The 19224-nt window shown below is 40.8% G+C and overlaps 1 protein-coding gene across 3 annotated transcripts in view; it reads right to left on the reverse strand.

Moving 5' to 3' along the window:
• Fbxw7 (F-box and WD repeat domain containing 7) overlaps positions 1 to 19224 on the reverse strand; it is a 144733-nt gene that overhangs the window by 14264 nt on the left and 111245 nt on the right. For all 3 annotated transcript variants that reach the window (XM_038347429.1, XM_038347427.1, XM_038347428.1), the window contains 2 exons: positions 8439 to 8521; positions 5232 to 5373 (listed from right to left, as the gene is read on the reverse strand). In XM_038347429.1, the coding sequence (XP_038203357.1) occupies positions 5232 to 5373; positions 8439 to 8521 (225 nt within the window). The remainder of the gene's footprint in view (positions 1 to 5231; positions 5374 to 8438; positions 8522 to 19224) is intronic.

The raw sequence follows: 19224 nt of genomic DNA on the forward strand, positions 1-19224 counted from the left end.
ATCTGAGCAGGCCTTTGTAAATCTGTGCCGATGTAAACACCCCTGGGGATTACTGCGGCCATCTGGACATGGACGAATACAGAGTAACAGGCAAAGTCTGATGCATCCCGTAAGATGTAAGATAAATACCGAGCTGTGTGAAGGCTCTTAGGAGGCTGAACTCAGGATAATTCTTAAAGAGGAATTTACTCCTTTAGACTCCATAATGACCTCACCTCTCCTCCCCTGACTGCAGACAACGCTGGCACTGTGGACCATCAGCCGGTGTCTAACGCCCTCCATGGCCTACTCTACTTTGCCCAGGCTGCCCACCTGGAGGTCTGTCGTACGACACATGCAGGGCCTCACACCTGAGCTTTCGAAAGCGCTGGGCTGTCTTCTCCCACAGCACTGCAGGCACCAACATATTGTGGGAGGTGGACAGCCATGCCAACTCAAGGAAAACTGTAAATCTTAATTAAGCATTTGAAAAAGATTCATAGTGCAGAATCAGGGGGCTCGGAGACACAAATCCATGAGCTTCACAACATCTGAAACTTGGTCATGACTGCACCATCTAAGCCACCAGTGTCTCTTCTAGATGATGACGTCCAGACCTCCAATGGCCTCTCAGCTCCCTAGCTTTGTTCTAGTCTATCTCCAGACTCCTTGGAGAATGGTTAAAGTGACCTTTCTGCTTACTGCCTCAAACCTCCTAATAAAAGACATGGTTGGCACAGTGGTTCCCACACAGGGAATTAAGGAACAAGCACTTGGGGACATTGGCATGATGCACGTACTATTCCAACCTTGGGTAACTGAGCCTGAACTCACGGTAGAAAACTAAACTAGCTTCTCCAGAACCTGAGGCACGGCAGTGCAGGGACTTGTGTTGCATGGTTCGGAGCGTCTTAAATGCATGGCAATCCTTCTCTACTTGAACAGCTCCTATACTACTCTGGGCAGTTCTCCGTGTTAGTCCAAACAGTTTTCAATCCGCTTCAGAAAACACGATTCAGGTATGACTTTCTAAAGAACCCAAGACTTAATCTGCTTTTATTCTGATGTAAAGTTTTGAACTATTAAATACAGTACTTTCCTGTAGTCCTATCTGACTAAATACATGAATTTCTTCAACTTCCTTACACCAGGTTTAATAAGTTTTCTTAATCATGCTATAATAAATGTAATTTCAAAGAAACAATAAACTGATCCTGTTGTCACTTCCTTGAAGGTTTTCATCTCTTGTTGATTAACAAATAAATAAGACTTAACTAAAATCAGAAAACAGAAAATATATGTAATTTCGGAGTTAGCATCGAGTGTGATAAAACCTTCAATATAGGTTTTACTCATTATAACTATCAAAACATATGTATTTTATAGCTCTGTTTTTTTGGTTTGAGTATAGCAGATCTTTCCAAAGCATACAGCCTTAATGCAAATCTGTTCTGCTAAGGCGTGCAGACATTTGCATAATGTTGTATGTTATAGCACTCAAGTGCTCTCTCTCTCTCTCTCTCTCTCTCTCTCTCTCTCTCTCTCTCTCTCTCACACACACACACACACACACACACACACACACACACCACCTTTGTTCCTCAGATTCCCATGTAAAGTTAGTACTGACAGGCTCTTCTAGACCCAAGAAAACTTGGCTCGAAAGCTCCATCTTGACAAAGGAGGAAACTGACCTGTATGGACGCTGTTGTCCTTCCATGTGGAGCTGTATGCACAGCTACATACTCTTCCCTTTGGACACTTAATAGTGTAATGTTTGTTTTATGTAGTATGAAATAAGGGAAACAATGGATCCTTAATCAAATACCTGCTAGTTACAGTCAAAGTCAAAATTTGAACTAAGCCTCTTCACCAAGGTCATATATGCTTCTTTTCCCTGATGTTTTTGAACCATAAAAGGCTAATTCCATTAGAGTCTTTACCTGCTCTGGTATTGTTAAGTAAAAAGCCATACAGTGTAATATCCAAATTACATAAACAACCCAACCAGTCCTATCTCTTTGGCAGGCACAGTGACTACTGGAAAGTCGAATCAATTTAAGCAGGGCAAAGTTTGGGTTTTTGCCTTTGTCTTTAATTTACATTTCCGGTTTTCAGTAATAGTCTCTCATTCAGTTTACAAATGGGGCACAGAGCACTTTGTCGGGATGATGAAGCTGGGCCAAGTGCTCTATCGTTGCCTGCGGAGCCATAGGAGGACAGTAAGGGGACAAGGAGTTCCCATTGTGCTTGTTACGCAACAGGGAAGTCACCATTAAACGCCCCAGTCGCATGTTTGTAGAAGCTTGCCAGTTTAATTATCCCTCATGGGTCAGCTCACACCACCCCACTTTGCTGTGGAGCGGTGGCTGTCTGTAAAACTGGCACTGAAGCATCACAAGCCTCCAGGCAAGTGATTCAATCCTAGTTAGTTTGGCACCAGCCTCGAAACACAGCACAACACAGGATAGGACAGGGTACAACCGTGAGGTTGGGTCACGTCAGAGGCTGATCTACCTTGTCAGGTAGGCCTTTAGTTGCTACAGATTTGTTTCTACAGAATGTCGGGGGGAGGTGGATTAAGTTCTTTACTTGCAGGGATAATTCCATTTCTGTGAACTAAGAATGAGATCTCTCACTATAACTACTCATATGAAACAGGCACACTTTTATAGGACAAAGCTGGCTTAGTGAATTTGGTTTTCTGACTTTATTTTTACAGTAAACATTTCTGAAACTGTGAAGTAGTAAGTATAACACTTGGACATTTTATTAGGGAGCGCATGGGGCAGTGTATAAAGGACTGGCTAAAACAGCCTCATGAAAGGAAGCATTAATGTTACCACTGCTGATCAATATAGAAAAGTTCTCTTAATGAACATCATAAGTGGCTTACAAAAAATATTTTGGTACATTAAAATGCTGTGGGAAAAATGGACCCAACCATCTAAAAATTATTTGGACTAGCTTTCTAACGAGCTTTGTTCCATTCAACATTTTGAAGGCTGTTTGAATGGACTCTAAAGCTACCATTTGGTGCTCAGCCTCAGGGTAAGACATCAGCTCTGCACTCATGGGTGCTAGGGTGTGCACGCGCTCATGCACATGCAGGAGAACACACTGATCTTCCCATTTCCCTAGCCTAATTAGAGGTCAGTATCTTCAATATCCCTTTAAGACTACATTCCTTGTGGCTGTAGTATCATGACATTTCCATATGTAAAATGTAACTTCCATTTCTCCAATTCCAAGATTCTTAAACTCAGTACTAGGCCATTTGGGGTTGGATAATTATGTGTTTTTTGGAAGCGATCCTTCATACTGCCTTTACCAGCTAGACACCCAGGGTCCTACCACTTCATCTATTCATTTGGGGAAAAATTAAACCCTGTTGAGGCACCAGGGCTGCCCTGGTTACAGTAGCTGCCCCAACCCACATTGTTGGTGTTTTAGGAATCACCAGAAGGCACAAGACAATCTTTTTTTTTTTTCTGCATTAAATTGAATTTTTTTATTTCTTCAAAGAATAAGGATAATTGACAAGTCCTGTGTGACTTCTCCCATCAGAAGCATCTTTGCATATTCAGATCCATACAATTTGTCTTTATTGTGGAGTTACATATGCTGAGCGATATCCCAACCTTTCCTCAGATTTTGAAGCTATGCCCTGATTAAAGAAACATGAACACGACACAAGACAATCTTAAACCCATCTAGAAGCACATGACTTCATGTTCGTTTTGAAGTTATAGATGAAACACACACACACACACACACACACACACGGGGGGGGGGGGAAGAGAGAGGCGGGAAGGGAGGAAGAGAGAGCCTAAGCAAAATATTGTTATCTGCATAACAGGATTTCTTAAATATTTGAAAATGACAAATGCTGTGGGACAATGGTCTTTTATCCTGTCACTTGTATTATGTTTAATAAAATGCTGACTGGTCAGTAGCCAGGCAGGAAGTATAGGAGGAGCAACCAGGCAGGAAGTAGAGGTGGGGCAATGAGAATTCTGGGAAGAGGGAGTTTCAGTCTGCAGTGCTGACCCAGCCTCAGAGAAAGCAAGATGTGACTGCCTCACTGAAAAAAGTACCAAGCCACGTGGCTAACACAGACAAGAATTATGGGCTAATGTAAGTTATACGAATTAGTTAATAAGAAGCCTGAGCTAATGGGCCAATCAGTTTATAATTAATGTAGACCTCTGTGTGATTTCTTTCGGACCTAACAACTGCAGGAACTGGGCAGGATAGAAAACTCAGTCAGCAGACAAATAGAACCAGTATATGTTTTAAAATTATAGTTTCCTTGTATACCTAACAATTCAAGCAGCCAGAGGTAGTAAAATGTGTTTATTTTATATTAGTACAGTGGCCAACATCAGGTATGTCCATATTTTTATTAATTACTGTCTGGAAAGAACTACTGAGTACTTCATCTATAGCAGCTGCTTTGGTGAGTGCTTGACTTAGTCTATCATTCATGGTAAGACAGTCTAACTAAAGTCACAAAAATCCATAGTATTCATGGTGACTAATCTTCCCAGTAAATGTTCAAAGAATTTAAATTCTGGTAAAAGACAGCAATTGGAACTTGACCAGATTAAAGCCAAATATAAGCAAGGCACTGAGAGAAGTCACCCAGCCATTTCTTCTAGGGAAATAGTGAAGGGCAAGTCACCGAAGGGTGACTTGCTGACAGTTCTTAAATTAATCTCAAATGCCTTATTTACAAGAACCATGTTCAGAAAACAAGAATACAGTCAGTGACATAAAAATTCAAAAATAAACAAGAAAATAAAGGCTTGTCTAAAAAGCAATGAAGATATGTAAATATACACTTACACAAATAAGCACTGTACTTTCATTCTGAAAGATGCAGTCATATCACGGGCTTGCTATCTTAAGTGTACACTTTGGGGACTCCCAGGATGCCTGCCTTTCTTGATGACCACGACCCTACCCAGTTCCAGAAATCTTCTACCCTTCTCTCCCCCAAAGCCTACACCTCTTAGCAGGTAACCCCAGTCCTTTCCCCTATCTACCTGGCAACCACTATCCTACTTTCTGTCTCTTCTTATTAATAAACGCTTCACGTTACATCTGGCTTCTTTCACTTAATGCAGCATTTCCAAGGCTCATAAATGGTACAGACCAAACAGTGCTCCGCTTTTTTTAATGGCTGAATAACGATGCACTCCTCCCCACCCCAGGCAACCGAGTGCAGCATTTCCAGCGTCCACAGTCACCTGAAACATCTTCAGCCACTCCTGGAGGCCGGTGGGTGGCTGCACAGATGTGATCCTGCGCCGCTGCTGCCCTTGCCCATTGGCAGCTCTGAGGTCCCCAAACGTTGTTGGTGTTGCTGAACATGGTACAAGCCCGGTGGTACTAAAAAAAAAAAAAAAAAAAAAAGGAAAAAGGACAAGAGGAAGCAAAGACAGGTCTTATTAAGAACTGTGAACTCTGATTTCATCAGAATAACAATCTGGTATTCTTCCATCATCACTACAGCAAGGCCTTTTGCTGGCTATTCTCAGAGGGCAGGGATACACAAAGCCTATACTTTGCTTTTCTTCCTTTCCTCCTGTTCCAGAGATGGTCTCACTGTGTAGTCAAGGTTAGCATCAAACTACTATGAGGCCCAGGTTAGCTTTGAACTCACAATTATCTTGCTTCAAACTCTTAAATGCTAGAAATAAAGGCATCTGCCACTACTTCTGAACCTGCTTTACTCCCTACCATCATCTGGGCAAAGCAACCAGCTAGAAGACTCTATGAAACTGTATGTTACTAGTCTATGTAACATATATGCAGTAGGGCTGCGGGCACATGCTGAGTGGACACGGCCTGGTTCAGTTCAATCCTAACTGTGGTGAGTGAGTAAATGACTAAGCATACAAACCAACAAACGTGACCTGAGAACATAACAGCCCCTACTTCTAGGACTAGTCTTCATTAAAGTTTACATTTTCTTTACAAAAAAGGAATGTGAAAGTATTCGTGTTACCAATATTTTAGAGATTAAAAATGTAGTTTCTAGAGCCTGTCCTGGAACTAGCTCTTGTAGACCAGGCTGGCCTCGAACTCAGAGATCCACCTGCCTCTGCCTCCCGAGTGCTAGGATTAAAGGCGTGCGCCACCACCGCCCGGCTTTAGATTTCACTTCTTACACATAAGTCCTTAAACTTGCCCTAGATGCAATAAAACTGTTTATATTATATATCTGTTGCTAATTTTAAATTGTCATTTATTAAGCTGAGCCTAGGTATCTGGTGGTAGCCAGCCCTGATGAGATGCACAGTTTTTCAGAACAAGTAGAGAGAGACCTTTCAAGTAAAATTAGATTAAAAGAGATTGTTGAAAGATTCTTTTCCAATAAACTTTGAGATAAAAAAAAATCTAAGCAAATAAGCTCAGAACTGAGCACGTGGTTCTGACCGAGGTCTGCAACTGCATTACTCTGCTAGATAACAGCAGGAAGACCGCGGCCGCATGCACTGGTGGTCTCAGATGGTGGGTCCTCTAAGCCAGCTCACAGCTGCTATCAGGGCACTAGATGATGGGGCAGGAGGGCTGTCCTGCGTGTGAGGTAAGCCCAGGCCACACAGAGCGAGCTCCGGGCCAGACTGGGCTGCAGTGAGTGCTTAAGAAATACATACTTATATCCAAAGAGCACATATAAACTGTACCATAACAACTGATTGTCAACATCTGACAAACTGCTAACAAAGCGACTCTGTAGTTTTTTTTTAAATGATACCTAAATCACTGTTTTACAGAGATCTTCATGCCTGCACCTTTGAATCTTTTAATATTTATTTAAGACAATCTGTAATAGTCAACAAGTAAGTCAAACCTTTCTTCTTTTCTAATTCAAAACCAAATTCATTTTTCTCTTCTCCTAAATAAAACATGATTTATTAATAGTTCAAATTTCCTAAGGGGGGACAAAATAGAAAATGAGTTTCGTCTTATTACCTGTCAAAGCCTGTCCAAAGCGTCACTAAATATCACATATATATGCTAGTGACCGACACTATGGCCCCAAAGACATGAAAAGAAATATGTATTCGTATGTAGTACGATTCCTTATTAAAAGGCAGTTGCTTTCTCGACATAAAAAGCAACTAAAATTTAATGAAAATGTGTTCTGCACCACAAACTCCATTCTAAAATAACTGAACATTTAATACTTTTGTCTCAATATTAACAGAAGGCCAAAATGACGTGGACTGACTAAAATCTGTAGATTAAAAAATTACATTTACAATTAGTTTAATATCAAGCTCAACTCTCTCATCTGAGAAACACATTATCAAGGTTAGAAGGAGAAGCGAAACATTTTCCTAGTCTCTCCGTCCCTCCACACCCTCTGGTGGAAGTGCCCAGAACAGTGAGACTGTGGATGGCAAAGAGGACGGGGGTGGGAGGGGGGGGGCTGCTCTGGGGCTGCTCTGGAGCAGGGAGCTCTCCTCCCTCTTCTCTCCGGAGTTCTCCGTATGTAAAACTACTCTAGGTAGTATGGCTCCTTCATTTTGCAGAAGAGCACTAAAGAAATTCCCTCAATTGACTGAAATAAAAAACCGGTAAGGATGAGTGCAGTCTATAATGTCTTAAAGAACCTTGTATCTAGGCAATGCTAATTTTATTCTACTTTATACAATAAAAATAACTAAATCAAAACGCTTTAAGAAAGATCATAACCATAATGTCCTTAGAATGTCTATTGCTCACTCCGACCAGTTTTTTTTTTTTAAACAAAACAAAACAAACAAACAAAAAAAACCCAAAGTGACAATTATACAAGAGGGGGAGGGGGACCACAAAGGCTCTTAAGATACTTTTGTTATTTAAATTTTAAAACACAGCATTTCAAAGCCATTTTTAATTGGCTGAGAAATGAGACATTGTGCTTAAGTTAGCCTAATTAGCGTGAGAGTGGGCAAAGTTTTATACTGATGCAAAATCCAAAAATGATGGAGTAAAGCAGGAAACAAGACTACAACTGTGTCTAGTTGTTATGGAAACTATTCTACAAGAGTAGAAATGTATGTGCTCCAACATAAAGACCATCGGGTCAATACATGGGGATTTCTAACACTCATCCCATGGAGGAAGACTAAGTTCAAAACTGGGAGATTTACCACATGGCTAATAAATTTATCTCCAATTTGGTATATGTAAGTATCTACCCTAGAACGGCAAGCAGTTGCTATAGTAACTAGAGACATTTGCTCACATTCAGATCTCATGGTTTACTGTTTATAGAGTCCTGCATGTGCCTCCCCCGTGAGTCTCTTAGTAAGAAGGAGCAATGGATTCAGACTGACACCCTTCCCATCTCTGTAACACCAAAAAAAACGCTACAACAGCCAGCAACACTGAATACAGTAGCATTGTTATTCTGCGAACACAATTCAATGACCCCCTTCTACCCCTCTATTTAACGTTACCTGGTGTAATCTGAGACTTTGCATGGTTTCTTTCCCAAAGAAAAGGAACGGACCTCAGAACCATGGTCCAACTTTCTTTTCATCTATAAGGTAAAACAGATAAGTTTTTTTTTTTTAAATTTACCCGGTCCATTATCAGATGAATTTGCATGCTAATATTAAAAGCTGTTAAATTTTCATGTGCCTACAATGGTAGGTTGAATGGAAAATCTATTACATAGTTTGTCCTATTTGCTTCGCTCTTACAGACTAGAGAGGCAATGCTCCCTTAGTATTCTGTTGGGGTGAACTGTGATTTAGAAACTGATATTCATCATATCCTTAAATAATTACATATTCTTCAGTTAAATAACAAGAAAAATTTATTAGCACTCACAGAAAAGAACCATATTTAACATGTCTTTCTTTCTAATCTTCATTTTTTTCTTGAAAAATATAAGATAAAAAATTAAATTAAAAATTTCAAACCAGAAATATGGATAACTGAACTTTAAACATTTATATCATTATAAAAATGTAGAGAGCACTGTAAATAAGCTAATCTTGGATAGTGATTATAATACAGAAGAAAGCAATTGGCGTGGAAACAGAGACAGCTAAAAGAGTAAGTCCTAGCAGCAGAGAATCTGCATCTCCTACGGTAAAGCTGAAGAGAAAGTCATCAACAGCTACGTGCAGAGTGCACAGCCCATACTCGGGTCCAAATACTCTTGAAACACGGGAAGGATTATATGAGAGTGAGCTATGTCTGAGATATATAGATATATGATAGGTAAGACATGTCCAACACGTACATGCTAAGGGCTCACGCTATGCCATGAGATGCTGGCAATCCATTCAATGTTAACATTGAAATATTTATTTCTGTGTTTCACTATCAATTAATGTAGGTCATCGGAGCATATGTTTACTTCCAAACTAGAAAATAAGATCCGTTAAGGTTCAACTTTTTCTTTTTCAACAGCCTCTCTTGGATCTGCACGTACTCACTAGTTACTGTTATTGCATGCTGTGGGGGAAGATAGCCATCTTCATTTTTAGAGCCAGTGGACCCCTACTTGGCAGCAGCCTCATTTCCCTACCCACTGCTTCACACAGGAAGACATGAAACATAGAATATACACTGCACATACTTAAAGGACTCAGACTCTGAGACGGGGCAGCAAGGACTCTTATCATCATGCAGAAAGTCCTCCAATCAACACTGCATGAATTTTAGCTGCGAAGGTTCAAGAAGCTTATGCACAATTTATACCTTAGTTCATGAGATACCTACTGGGGGAAAATGGAACTGGTCTGTTCTCCTCCCTCTGAAGTTTCTATACTCATATCATTTTAAAGACAATCCTCTCCAAAATATATTACTTTTTTCTCTTTGTAAATAATTTTATTAAAAACAGACATAAATAATAAAAACACCAATACATGGGGAGCCATGTGCTTCCATGTGTGCAATTTACAGACATGCACATGTATACAAATGAACCCATTGCACGGAACTAGCTAACTTTCACAGATGTCTTTCATGATCATTATGAGAATCTCTGATACTCATTTGAATTAAGTCAGTAATGCTGGCTTTCAGAACTTCCCAGAATGTCTTGTAAATACACTGGTACAAATGCCATCTGCCACTAAAAGCAAACTTTATTTCCATCTTAGAATCTTTCAGGGAATAAAAATACTTAAAAAACAAAGCAAGGAAATCACTGAGAAGGGGGTTTTACGTTAAAATTATTTTTTAAAACAAAGCACCTTCTGAATGACTATAAAAGCCTTTTAAATATTGTACTGCTAACTGAAAATACCGACTTTATAACCAAAAATTAATTGGGTAGTTATTTAAGGTACCACAAGTAGTACAATCTCCTCAAATATGAACCCCGCACATTGCAGTGACTACACTTTAAGAGTTAACTAATGAACACATATGTATGTCTGTGATACAGGAAAACTGAACGGAAAGGTTCACGGAAAGCCAAGCAAGGCTGAGTATTTCCAGGTCAGCATTTAACGGAGCCACATTTCTGAAGTCTGGATACATTTTCAGTGAAAAATTCTCAGATGGAAACATACATTCTATTTTAAAGCTTCTCCTAGCTCACGCTGCAGTTCCATAGTTGCTTACAACATTCATGAAATAAAACAGAATACCAGACATCCAGCCACCCACCAAAATTAGAGGATACTGCAGCCATCTCTGATGATACAGATTTTCCTTCTCAGGCAGCACACACACACAACCACACAGCACAGGAAGAAAACAGCTTACTTACTTTGTAAAAAATCATTTTTAATGTGCCGTAGAAACCCATATTTTCTGTATTTTTCCCCTTCAGGGATTCCGTGCCCCCGTGTGTCCGGCTACTTGGCAGTCTCTGACAATATAGCCCCTTTTCAGGTAGGTATGTCACAGATTCTAACGTGGACATGCTCAGGCACGCCAGAAGAGGAAGATTAGGCAGCGGAACCGGCAGCAAAACTCCCCAGCACCAGAAGACGCAGCTCAGAACCAGAATGCTGCTCGGGACGCACACACGCATGCAGCTCCACTGAGAACTCGGGGAATAATGAGCGAGAACCCACAAGATTATTGGAGGAGACTATGCCCTGTCAAAGCCTTGACTGAACAGATTCCTCCCTCAGCAGCAGAGGGATCAGATTACATCTTCCCTTGAACACGGAATGGTGCAGTCCAGGGTTCAGCAATGCAGACCGCACATCAATTATACGGCGACTGCTCCGGGGAGCCCGTAAGCACACAGCGCACTGAACAGAGGGCGGGCGGACGTGGGCAGCAGAGACCGCCCCCACACCACAGCCCCTCTCCCCTTCCAAACTTTCAGGAGATTATTTTTGTGTTCTGTAAAACCCACATTTTTGACGAGTTTTAAATAGCTCACAGCGTTACCACAAATAAGTCCTTCCAGAAACATTTTGAAAATGAAATGTATTTGGGTACCCCCGCCCCCAGCAAAGCAGGCTACTTCATTAACTGTCACCCTACTGTCCAGTCTGGGCAGAGGCTGATCAGGCTCGTCATGTAGCTTGGACAGTACTGACTTGGCAATTTCAAAGGGAGAAATTAAATATTCTTGGGGGAATTACCAATAAAGTAAATCAGTTTGGAGCATATAGTTTTGTTTTTTTTAAATAACAGGAATTATGTAATGTGAAATATATTTCAGTTGGTATGCCTCTTATATAAAGATTCAATGAAAGTATTTCTTATGCTTTATCATTACATTCTTTTAAAATATAGTTTTCAAGATAACCACCAGTGGTCCTGAGTTCTACCTAACGCGTGTCTGAAGGTTACTTTTTCAGCGTGCTCCGGGGAGCCGCCTGACAGTCGCCCACCCTGGGTCTGCGGAAGGCAGACGACACTTCACATCAACACAGACTGGCAGTGCACATCCCTTAACACCAAAAACAAATTTCATGCCATAATAAAGAAACTAAGTTTGCCTAAAGGCAACATTTCTTCTTATAATGATTATTGTACGAATTTATGTATTCATCTTGCAACCTGCTACACAACTGCCCTTGGAGGCGGTGATAAGGCTCCTTGGATAAGAAGAGTCTATTATCAAGTGCCCAGCTAATTAACTCCTACCCTCCCCACTAATGTTATTATATGTAAGCTTTGTGCCTATAGTTATTTAAAGTACTTAGTTTTATTTTTTCAGAAAAAAAAAAACAACAAACCAAACCACAATTTGAGCACTATCTAATAGTTCTGCATAGTGATAGGATATTGCATGAAATATCAACTTTAAAAATGTTTACCATTAGAATTAAGACATTCAATGTAATGCTTATCTTAAAATGAAAGCACGATAATATAAATCCCATGAAGATGCACATCTTGAATTCTCTCCTAGAAATTACGTCCTGCTATCTGTTATTTTCTCAGACATTTACCTAGTTCTTTCGTCATTCCCCCGTCAGACACAACACATACACAAATATTCAACAAAAGTTAGTTTTCCTAGCAATCAATTCCTTCTCTTCAAAGGGCGTTATTTTAAAATTGATTTTCTTTGAGGGGAAAATCCAATAATTAGGAAGATACACAGACCTTTACTATAAGTTGCCTCATATTTAGGAGGAAAGAAAAGTCCAACAAATATGACTGTCTGTTTGTTCGAGGCTCCCGGAGAAAATGAATGACTAGCTGGAATCTCTTGGGTCACCTTAGTGGAACCAGGGATAGGACAGGCTTGTGTCCCCTTCGGTGTCAGCTCAAACTATGGCCTCCCTGCACCTGAACTAACCTTTTCCAAGCACTGAGTTAAGAGCAGAGATGAACTTTAATTAGTAAAATGGAACCCTGTCTCAAGTGTTTGCCATTGAGTCTACATAGTCAAGGCAATGCCCCCATGGTCACAAAGCTGCTACTTAGGCCATGAAGTTACCAGAGAACTTGTTCACAAAGGTTTGTCAAAACAGCACTTGGGAAGGCTATCCTTCCCCATTCCCTTCATCTATCAAGGTTCTTACCTGGGAAAGACTTCTACTAGCTCATCCCTTTGTGAAGAATATGTATGGTTATAATTGCTAATGATAACCATTTTACCAAGTATTTAAACATTGCTCCCAACACTTAATTTACAATGCTAATTTAATTGGACAAGTGAAACTAGTTTATCAATTTTCTCAAAGTAACAAAGTAAAAATTTTCCAACATCCTTTTAAGTGCTTTTGGTGAAAATCATGCTGTGTCTTTCATTAGAATCTATCACTCAGGACCACTGTAAAGGAAATCAACCACACAGTTTGGTTTCTGGTTGTTTTGGTTTAAATCCTGATGGTCTCAAGCATTATTCTTACTTGGCTGTTTTAATAATACATTTTTAGAAGTCCTTTGTTTCTATCAATATTACACCTGGGTACAGAGAAACATTAGAACTTTAGTCTACGATCTATGCAATACTAAGCTTATTTTGTATTTTATGCCTTATGCTGTAACATTAAGTAGTAAGTTCATCAAAAAGATTAGCTAGAGAGCTACTACTGCAGGTAAGGAAATACTAATAGGAGCTGAACAAAATTTTAGAATATCAACACATTAAATATGTTTTCATTACAACAAAGCAAATTTTCATGTAACTTCACCTAGGCAATAATTTTTGCATTCTTTAGAAACACTTCTTGTGCTAAGAAACTTCAAGCATCACTTCAACTCTATTAGCCATGTAAACACCTTTTGAGCCGGATGTAACAAAGGGATGCCAGCAGTAACCCCAGAAACAAACAGCAGAAAGATACATGCTCTGTCCTAGAGCCCAGGCCTAGGGGAGATAATGCTTGTAGACTGCTAACCCATGCAGCTAGTCCATGAGAAGGTGCTCTTTCTGAGCAAATGGCTGCAATCACTGAGTTTGGTAAAAATAAGTTGGGTTATACACAGAGACAAACAAAGTCTATGTACAGTGAGAAAAAAACAGTCTTCTGTGAGTGATGCAAGTAGAGTATGCATGCGGTGTCAGCAAAAGAAAGATCAGCTCTACCTCCTAGCCTTGACCATCAGGCTCCTGACTCCCCCACAGTGCAGTCCCATGCTGCTCCACGTTGTTACTAACCAGTCCTGTTACTGCTTCTGGCACAGCACAGTGGCAATATTTTTGTACACCTTCATTTTTACTAATTGCTCTTTGAAGGTTTATATCTCACTCAAGTTTATTTGAAGGACATCCAGAAAAACTTTTATGTATCAAATGGGCATTATTTTCTTCGTTACCTTGCTAACATTTGTCTGCATTTTGATGCCACTGATTCTGTCCTCAGGATAACTCTACTCTGGGAAGGAACAGGAAACTACCTACCACAGTTAGCTGTCTTGCCCCGAGCACAGACTTTAGATCAGAGACAGTCTAAATTTTCTACATCAAAGAAAGGAATTCCAAGCATGTTGAGGCTGTAACAAACATTTTGAATCTTTACCAACTCACTGCCACTAACTTTCTGGGATGCAGGTTCATACTGAAGGCCCCAAGGTCTGAATGTATGCTACCGCAGTTCAGCAAGACACTGGCTGGCTTCCGGTTGGTCACGCACAGGACAGTATATAAGACTTTTTCTTCTATGTATAGTAAATTAAGAAGGGATAAGGTAACACACACACAACACGAGAGAGAGAGAGAGAGAGAGAGAGAGAGAGAGAGAGAGAGAGAGAGAGAGAGAGAGACCGACAGACTGACAGAGAGGAGAGAGAACTCTTAGAATCCACAATAGAATTGGTTCTAAAAATCAAAAAATCTAGTTTTTGAAATTACTTCCTTTTTTATAAAGATTTTATTTATTATGTATGCATTGTTCTGCCTGCATGTGTGCCTACAGGCCAGCAGAAGGCACCAGATCTCATTATGGATGGTTGTGAGCCACCATGTGGTTGCTGGGAATTGAACTCAGAATCTCTGGAAGAACAGCCAGTGCTCTTAACCACTAAGTCACCTCTCCAGCCCTGAAACTATTTTCCAACTAAACCAACACTATAATATTAATGTATAATTAAAAACTGTCAATATTAAACAGCATAACACATAATTTAAAATAAAACTGAAAAATTTACACAATGAAGATTTTATAACATATGAAAGTTGTAAACAGTAAATCAAACTGACTTTAAAGGTTTTATTTAACCAAGCATAACTGTAAAAGTGGTACTTTCTTTCTTTTTTTTCCCTTTAAGTTCAAGCTCTGTAATGTCCTCTTTACAGAGGCCCAGCCCCTGGTAACTCACACAAGCAATCACAACAGTTAATACAGAGACGACAGCACATGTGTGCATAAACGTCCACACATACAGAACGTGCACAAACAGAAAATTAATAGTTCCATTTAGCACAATCACAGAAAAAATAATAAAGGCAGAAGTTTTAACCACTTTCCTAGAGTTTACATTTCTGTGGAACTGCAGGGGACGTAGTCTGGGGTAAACATCCCAGTTCCTCCATCTCATTGAACTTCCGATAAAACAGAGTGCCAGTGTCTCAAATCTGTACAGTAGTAGGTATCCCCTCCCCTCCCCCCACACCCCCACTCCTCTCCTCTCCAGAGAAGAGCAGTCAGGGTTCCCTGCCCTGTGGGAAGCCCACCGTCCTCCCCTCTCCCTCCAGGTCTAGGAAGGTGAGCATCCAAACAGACCAGGCCCCTCCTTACTTTAGGTGAAACAAGGAAGATGTCGTGTAAAAACCACAAAAAAAGGTCGACTTTAAGAAAAACAAAATAGCAAACTAACATACAGGAAAGGATGAAATGATAAGATCAATTTTCCTTTAATGTAAGGCTTTTATAACCCAATTTACTCTTCTATTTTCTCTATCCACTTACATATTTATTGAGGTTGTCTATGATGTCCAAATATATTTGAGAAAAGTCTTCATGTACGTGAAATCTTACGTGTTAATACAAATCTTATATTCATTTCAAGTTGTTTAAAATTCTGGAGTTAAATTAGCTATTGGTCATGACAAAGTTTGGGGCATTAAAAAAGCTAAAAGCTAAGAAGTAAAAGCAGTGTTATCTATTGAACCAATAAAAAAGCTGAGTAGCAGCAGACATCCCTACGCCATGGAACGGACCTGGAAGCCATCTAATGTAGCCTTCCTTTGTGTGGGGACGATAGTGAGAGAAGAATCAGGAGCCTCATCTTGAACACCTGAGTGCCCTTGTGCCCTTATGAGCTCAGCTAGGAAAGGCATTGCTCACGCACCCTACAGTCACAGCGAGGACTCTGTGAACATCCAAAGGGAGCAAATACTCTACAAATGGTGACCGTTGACAGGTGAACAGGGTTAAGAACCGAGTATCTTACTCAGGTTCAACTCGACTTGGCTCTGGTTTCAGAGCTCAACATTTCTAATCCCCATTACATAGGAGGTGGGTCGAATTGAGTAAAAAAAAAAAAAAAAAATCAGATGCTGCTAAAGAAAAGATGTGCTCTGTCATCCAGATAATAATTACAGATGGAAGCTACAAGTAATCTTCCTCAGTGCAACAGAATGATCTCTCTGGTCTCTACAGAATGCTACTAAAGACAAAATACTACATTAAATCTTCTGCCCATGGATCCTTAAACCTAGTCGAGAAGATAAAGGTTTGGTAGATGCTGAGGAGAAAAACTACCCCTTCTGTGGACTGGAATGTGGAAATACAGTCATTACTAAGACTTCTCAGCACGGCTCTTAAAGGACTCATTACAGGGTAACCCATGCACCATCCCATCTACTGACTTAGCTACCTAATGCTGAGGCTACAATGTTCTTTAACTTATTAGCCATCTACCTTAATTCATTTAAGAGCCCCCACAAGGCCTTTCTGTACAAGGAGAACTTACAGGAAGGATAAGCAGGCATGAAGACTGAATTTTTCATTTTAGTTGGAAACACTATTCAGAAATGGATATTTGTCTGGAATGTTTTTCTATTCTGTTCTACCATTAGCCCTTTCTCCTATGCCCCTAGACTCAAAAGTTTCTTTCTAAAACACGTACCTCACTGTTATTTATCAGATGCCAAACTGGGGAAGTGCTACTTTAAAAAAAAAAAAAAAAAACTTTTCTCATTTTACATACCAATCCCAGTTCCCACTCCCCCCATCTTCCTGTTCCCCCGACCCGCATTCATTCTTCAGATAGGATGAGGCTTCCCATGGGTGTCAACAAAGTCTAGCACATCACTATGAGGTAGAACCAAGCCCCCCCTCATCTAGGTTGAGCAAGGTATTCCTTCAAAAAGAATGGGCTCCAAAAAGGTCAGTTCAAGCACTAGGGATAAATCCTGGTCCCACTCCCAGTAGCTCCTGACTGCCCCAGCCACACAACTGTCACCCACAATCACAGAGAAGCCAGGTAACAAGGAGAACCCTATGAGAGGCATACATGAATTTCCCTGAGAAGGGGAAATAGACAGGAACGCTTGAGAAAATTGGGGGAGGGGCTAAGAAGAGGGGGGGAAGGGAAAGGAGGAGGAGAATGTGAGGGAAAGGCCTGGCCAAGATGGGGGAAGAGCAGAGAGGGAGAGCAAGGAAGGAAAGGAAAACCTGAAGGAAAATGTCAATGGTGGCCATGTAAGGGTCACCTTTCTGTGGAGGAGCAAGGCAAACACACTAGGAACGAACCCAAGACACGCGTGTCAGCTACAGGGACAGAGCACAGCCCTATGAAACAAGCGAGCAGATATGAGGACAGAGGAATTTGGAAAGGCAGCACCCAGGAGAAACTTCTCAGCCAAAATGATAGGGTCAGGTGGCTCCGCAAGGATATGGCGGTCTGTCTAGGGCGAGGCGAGGGTGAAGGATGACGTCAGAGAGGTGAACACAGGTCAGACCACTACTAAGAGCTTGAGAGTGCAATGTGAAGTCACTAAGAGAATTCTGAATGGGCGTTTAGCGACCGGACACCTTTCCTGTGGAATGCCCACCCATACTCTCGTGTATTCTCAGCAATGTAAAGTTGGAGACCACTAATGAAGTGATCATTGCCTTTTGAAATAGGGGATGCAATCTGCCATGCAAGCACAAGACCTGAGTTTGGATTATCGGCACCTACATAAAAGCCAGGCAAAGTGAGACCGTAACTGCGCTGGGAGAGGAGGGTGAAGACAGGAAGATCCCTGGAGCTTGCTGCCTAGAGCACCCAGCCGGAAGTCAGCATCAGGGCCAGTGAGCGACGAGCTACTGAGGACTACGCCCGATGCTGACTCCGGCTTCCATGTTCACCCGCAGGCACATGTGGTGAAAAGTATAATAATAATAAACTACTCCTCCATTTTCTAGACTTACTACATCAAACATCTCTCAAATCGAGCACCGATTTCAAAGTCCAGTGAACTGAGACCAAGAAGAGAACTGAAGGGCAGATGACCCCACTCCCGGCTACTCTGCTCCACCTGTAGAGCAACAGTTGGGGTTCTTTACACCTACTCAGCCAATTCTGGGTGCCCTACCACACTGCTTCTCTGCTTTCTCTGCTCTCCTTTGACTGCACATTTGATAATTTACTATTTTAGAAAGACTGGTTAGAGAATCAATGACTACGATTGCGTCTGGCAGGATTCGTCTCAGCTAATGTCTACTACAGTAAGAGATGTCCTTACTTTCAGTTATTGGAGCTGGAAGGACATTTCATCATAAACTATTCTCTATGACCATCAAGGAACACAGAGAATAATCACACAACCACCAAGTTAAAGAAGACCTCCAGCCAAAGCTCCTCTTACCCACAGACACAGTGTGGCCAACAGGTAGTCATCAGATCTGCTTCACAACTCCCTGACTTTGACAATTGTGTTCAGTTGCCAACATTTGTTGAGTAGATAAAGTCAGATTCAAACACTGAACTTTAAGAAGCAGGCATTTCTACTTATCAACTCAATGATTTTCTAGAATTCAAAATAACAACATAGTTTTAATCAATATTTTTCAAGACAGTCTTACTCTGTAGCCTTAGGTGGCCTGTTAAGCAAATTTTTAAAACTCTAATGCCAGATGTGGGATTCCCCTCTGTAGGCTATGAATATGTTTTACTGCCATTGGTTAATAAAGAAGCTGCTTTTGGCCAATGGCTTAACAGAATATAGCCAGGCTGGAAAAGATATAGAGAGAGAGTAGGCGTAGTCAAAGAAAAGCCATATAGCCACTGCAGGAGACAGACGCCGGACTCCAGAAGGAACCTTACTGGTAGGCCACAACCACATGGCAATAGATTAATGGCACAGATTAATGGAAACAGGTTAATTTAAGACGTAAGAGCTAGCTAGGAATACGCTAGAGTCATTGGTTA

The sequence above is a fragment of the Arvicola amphibius genome, chromosome 11 (assembly GCF_903992535.2).
Source record: "Arvicola amphibius chromosome 11, mArvAmp1.2, whole genome shotgun sequence".
NCBI classification, from domain to species: Eukaryota; Metazoa; Chordata; class Mammalia; order Rodentia; family Cricetidae; genus Arvicola; species Arvicola amphibius.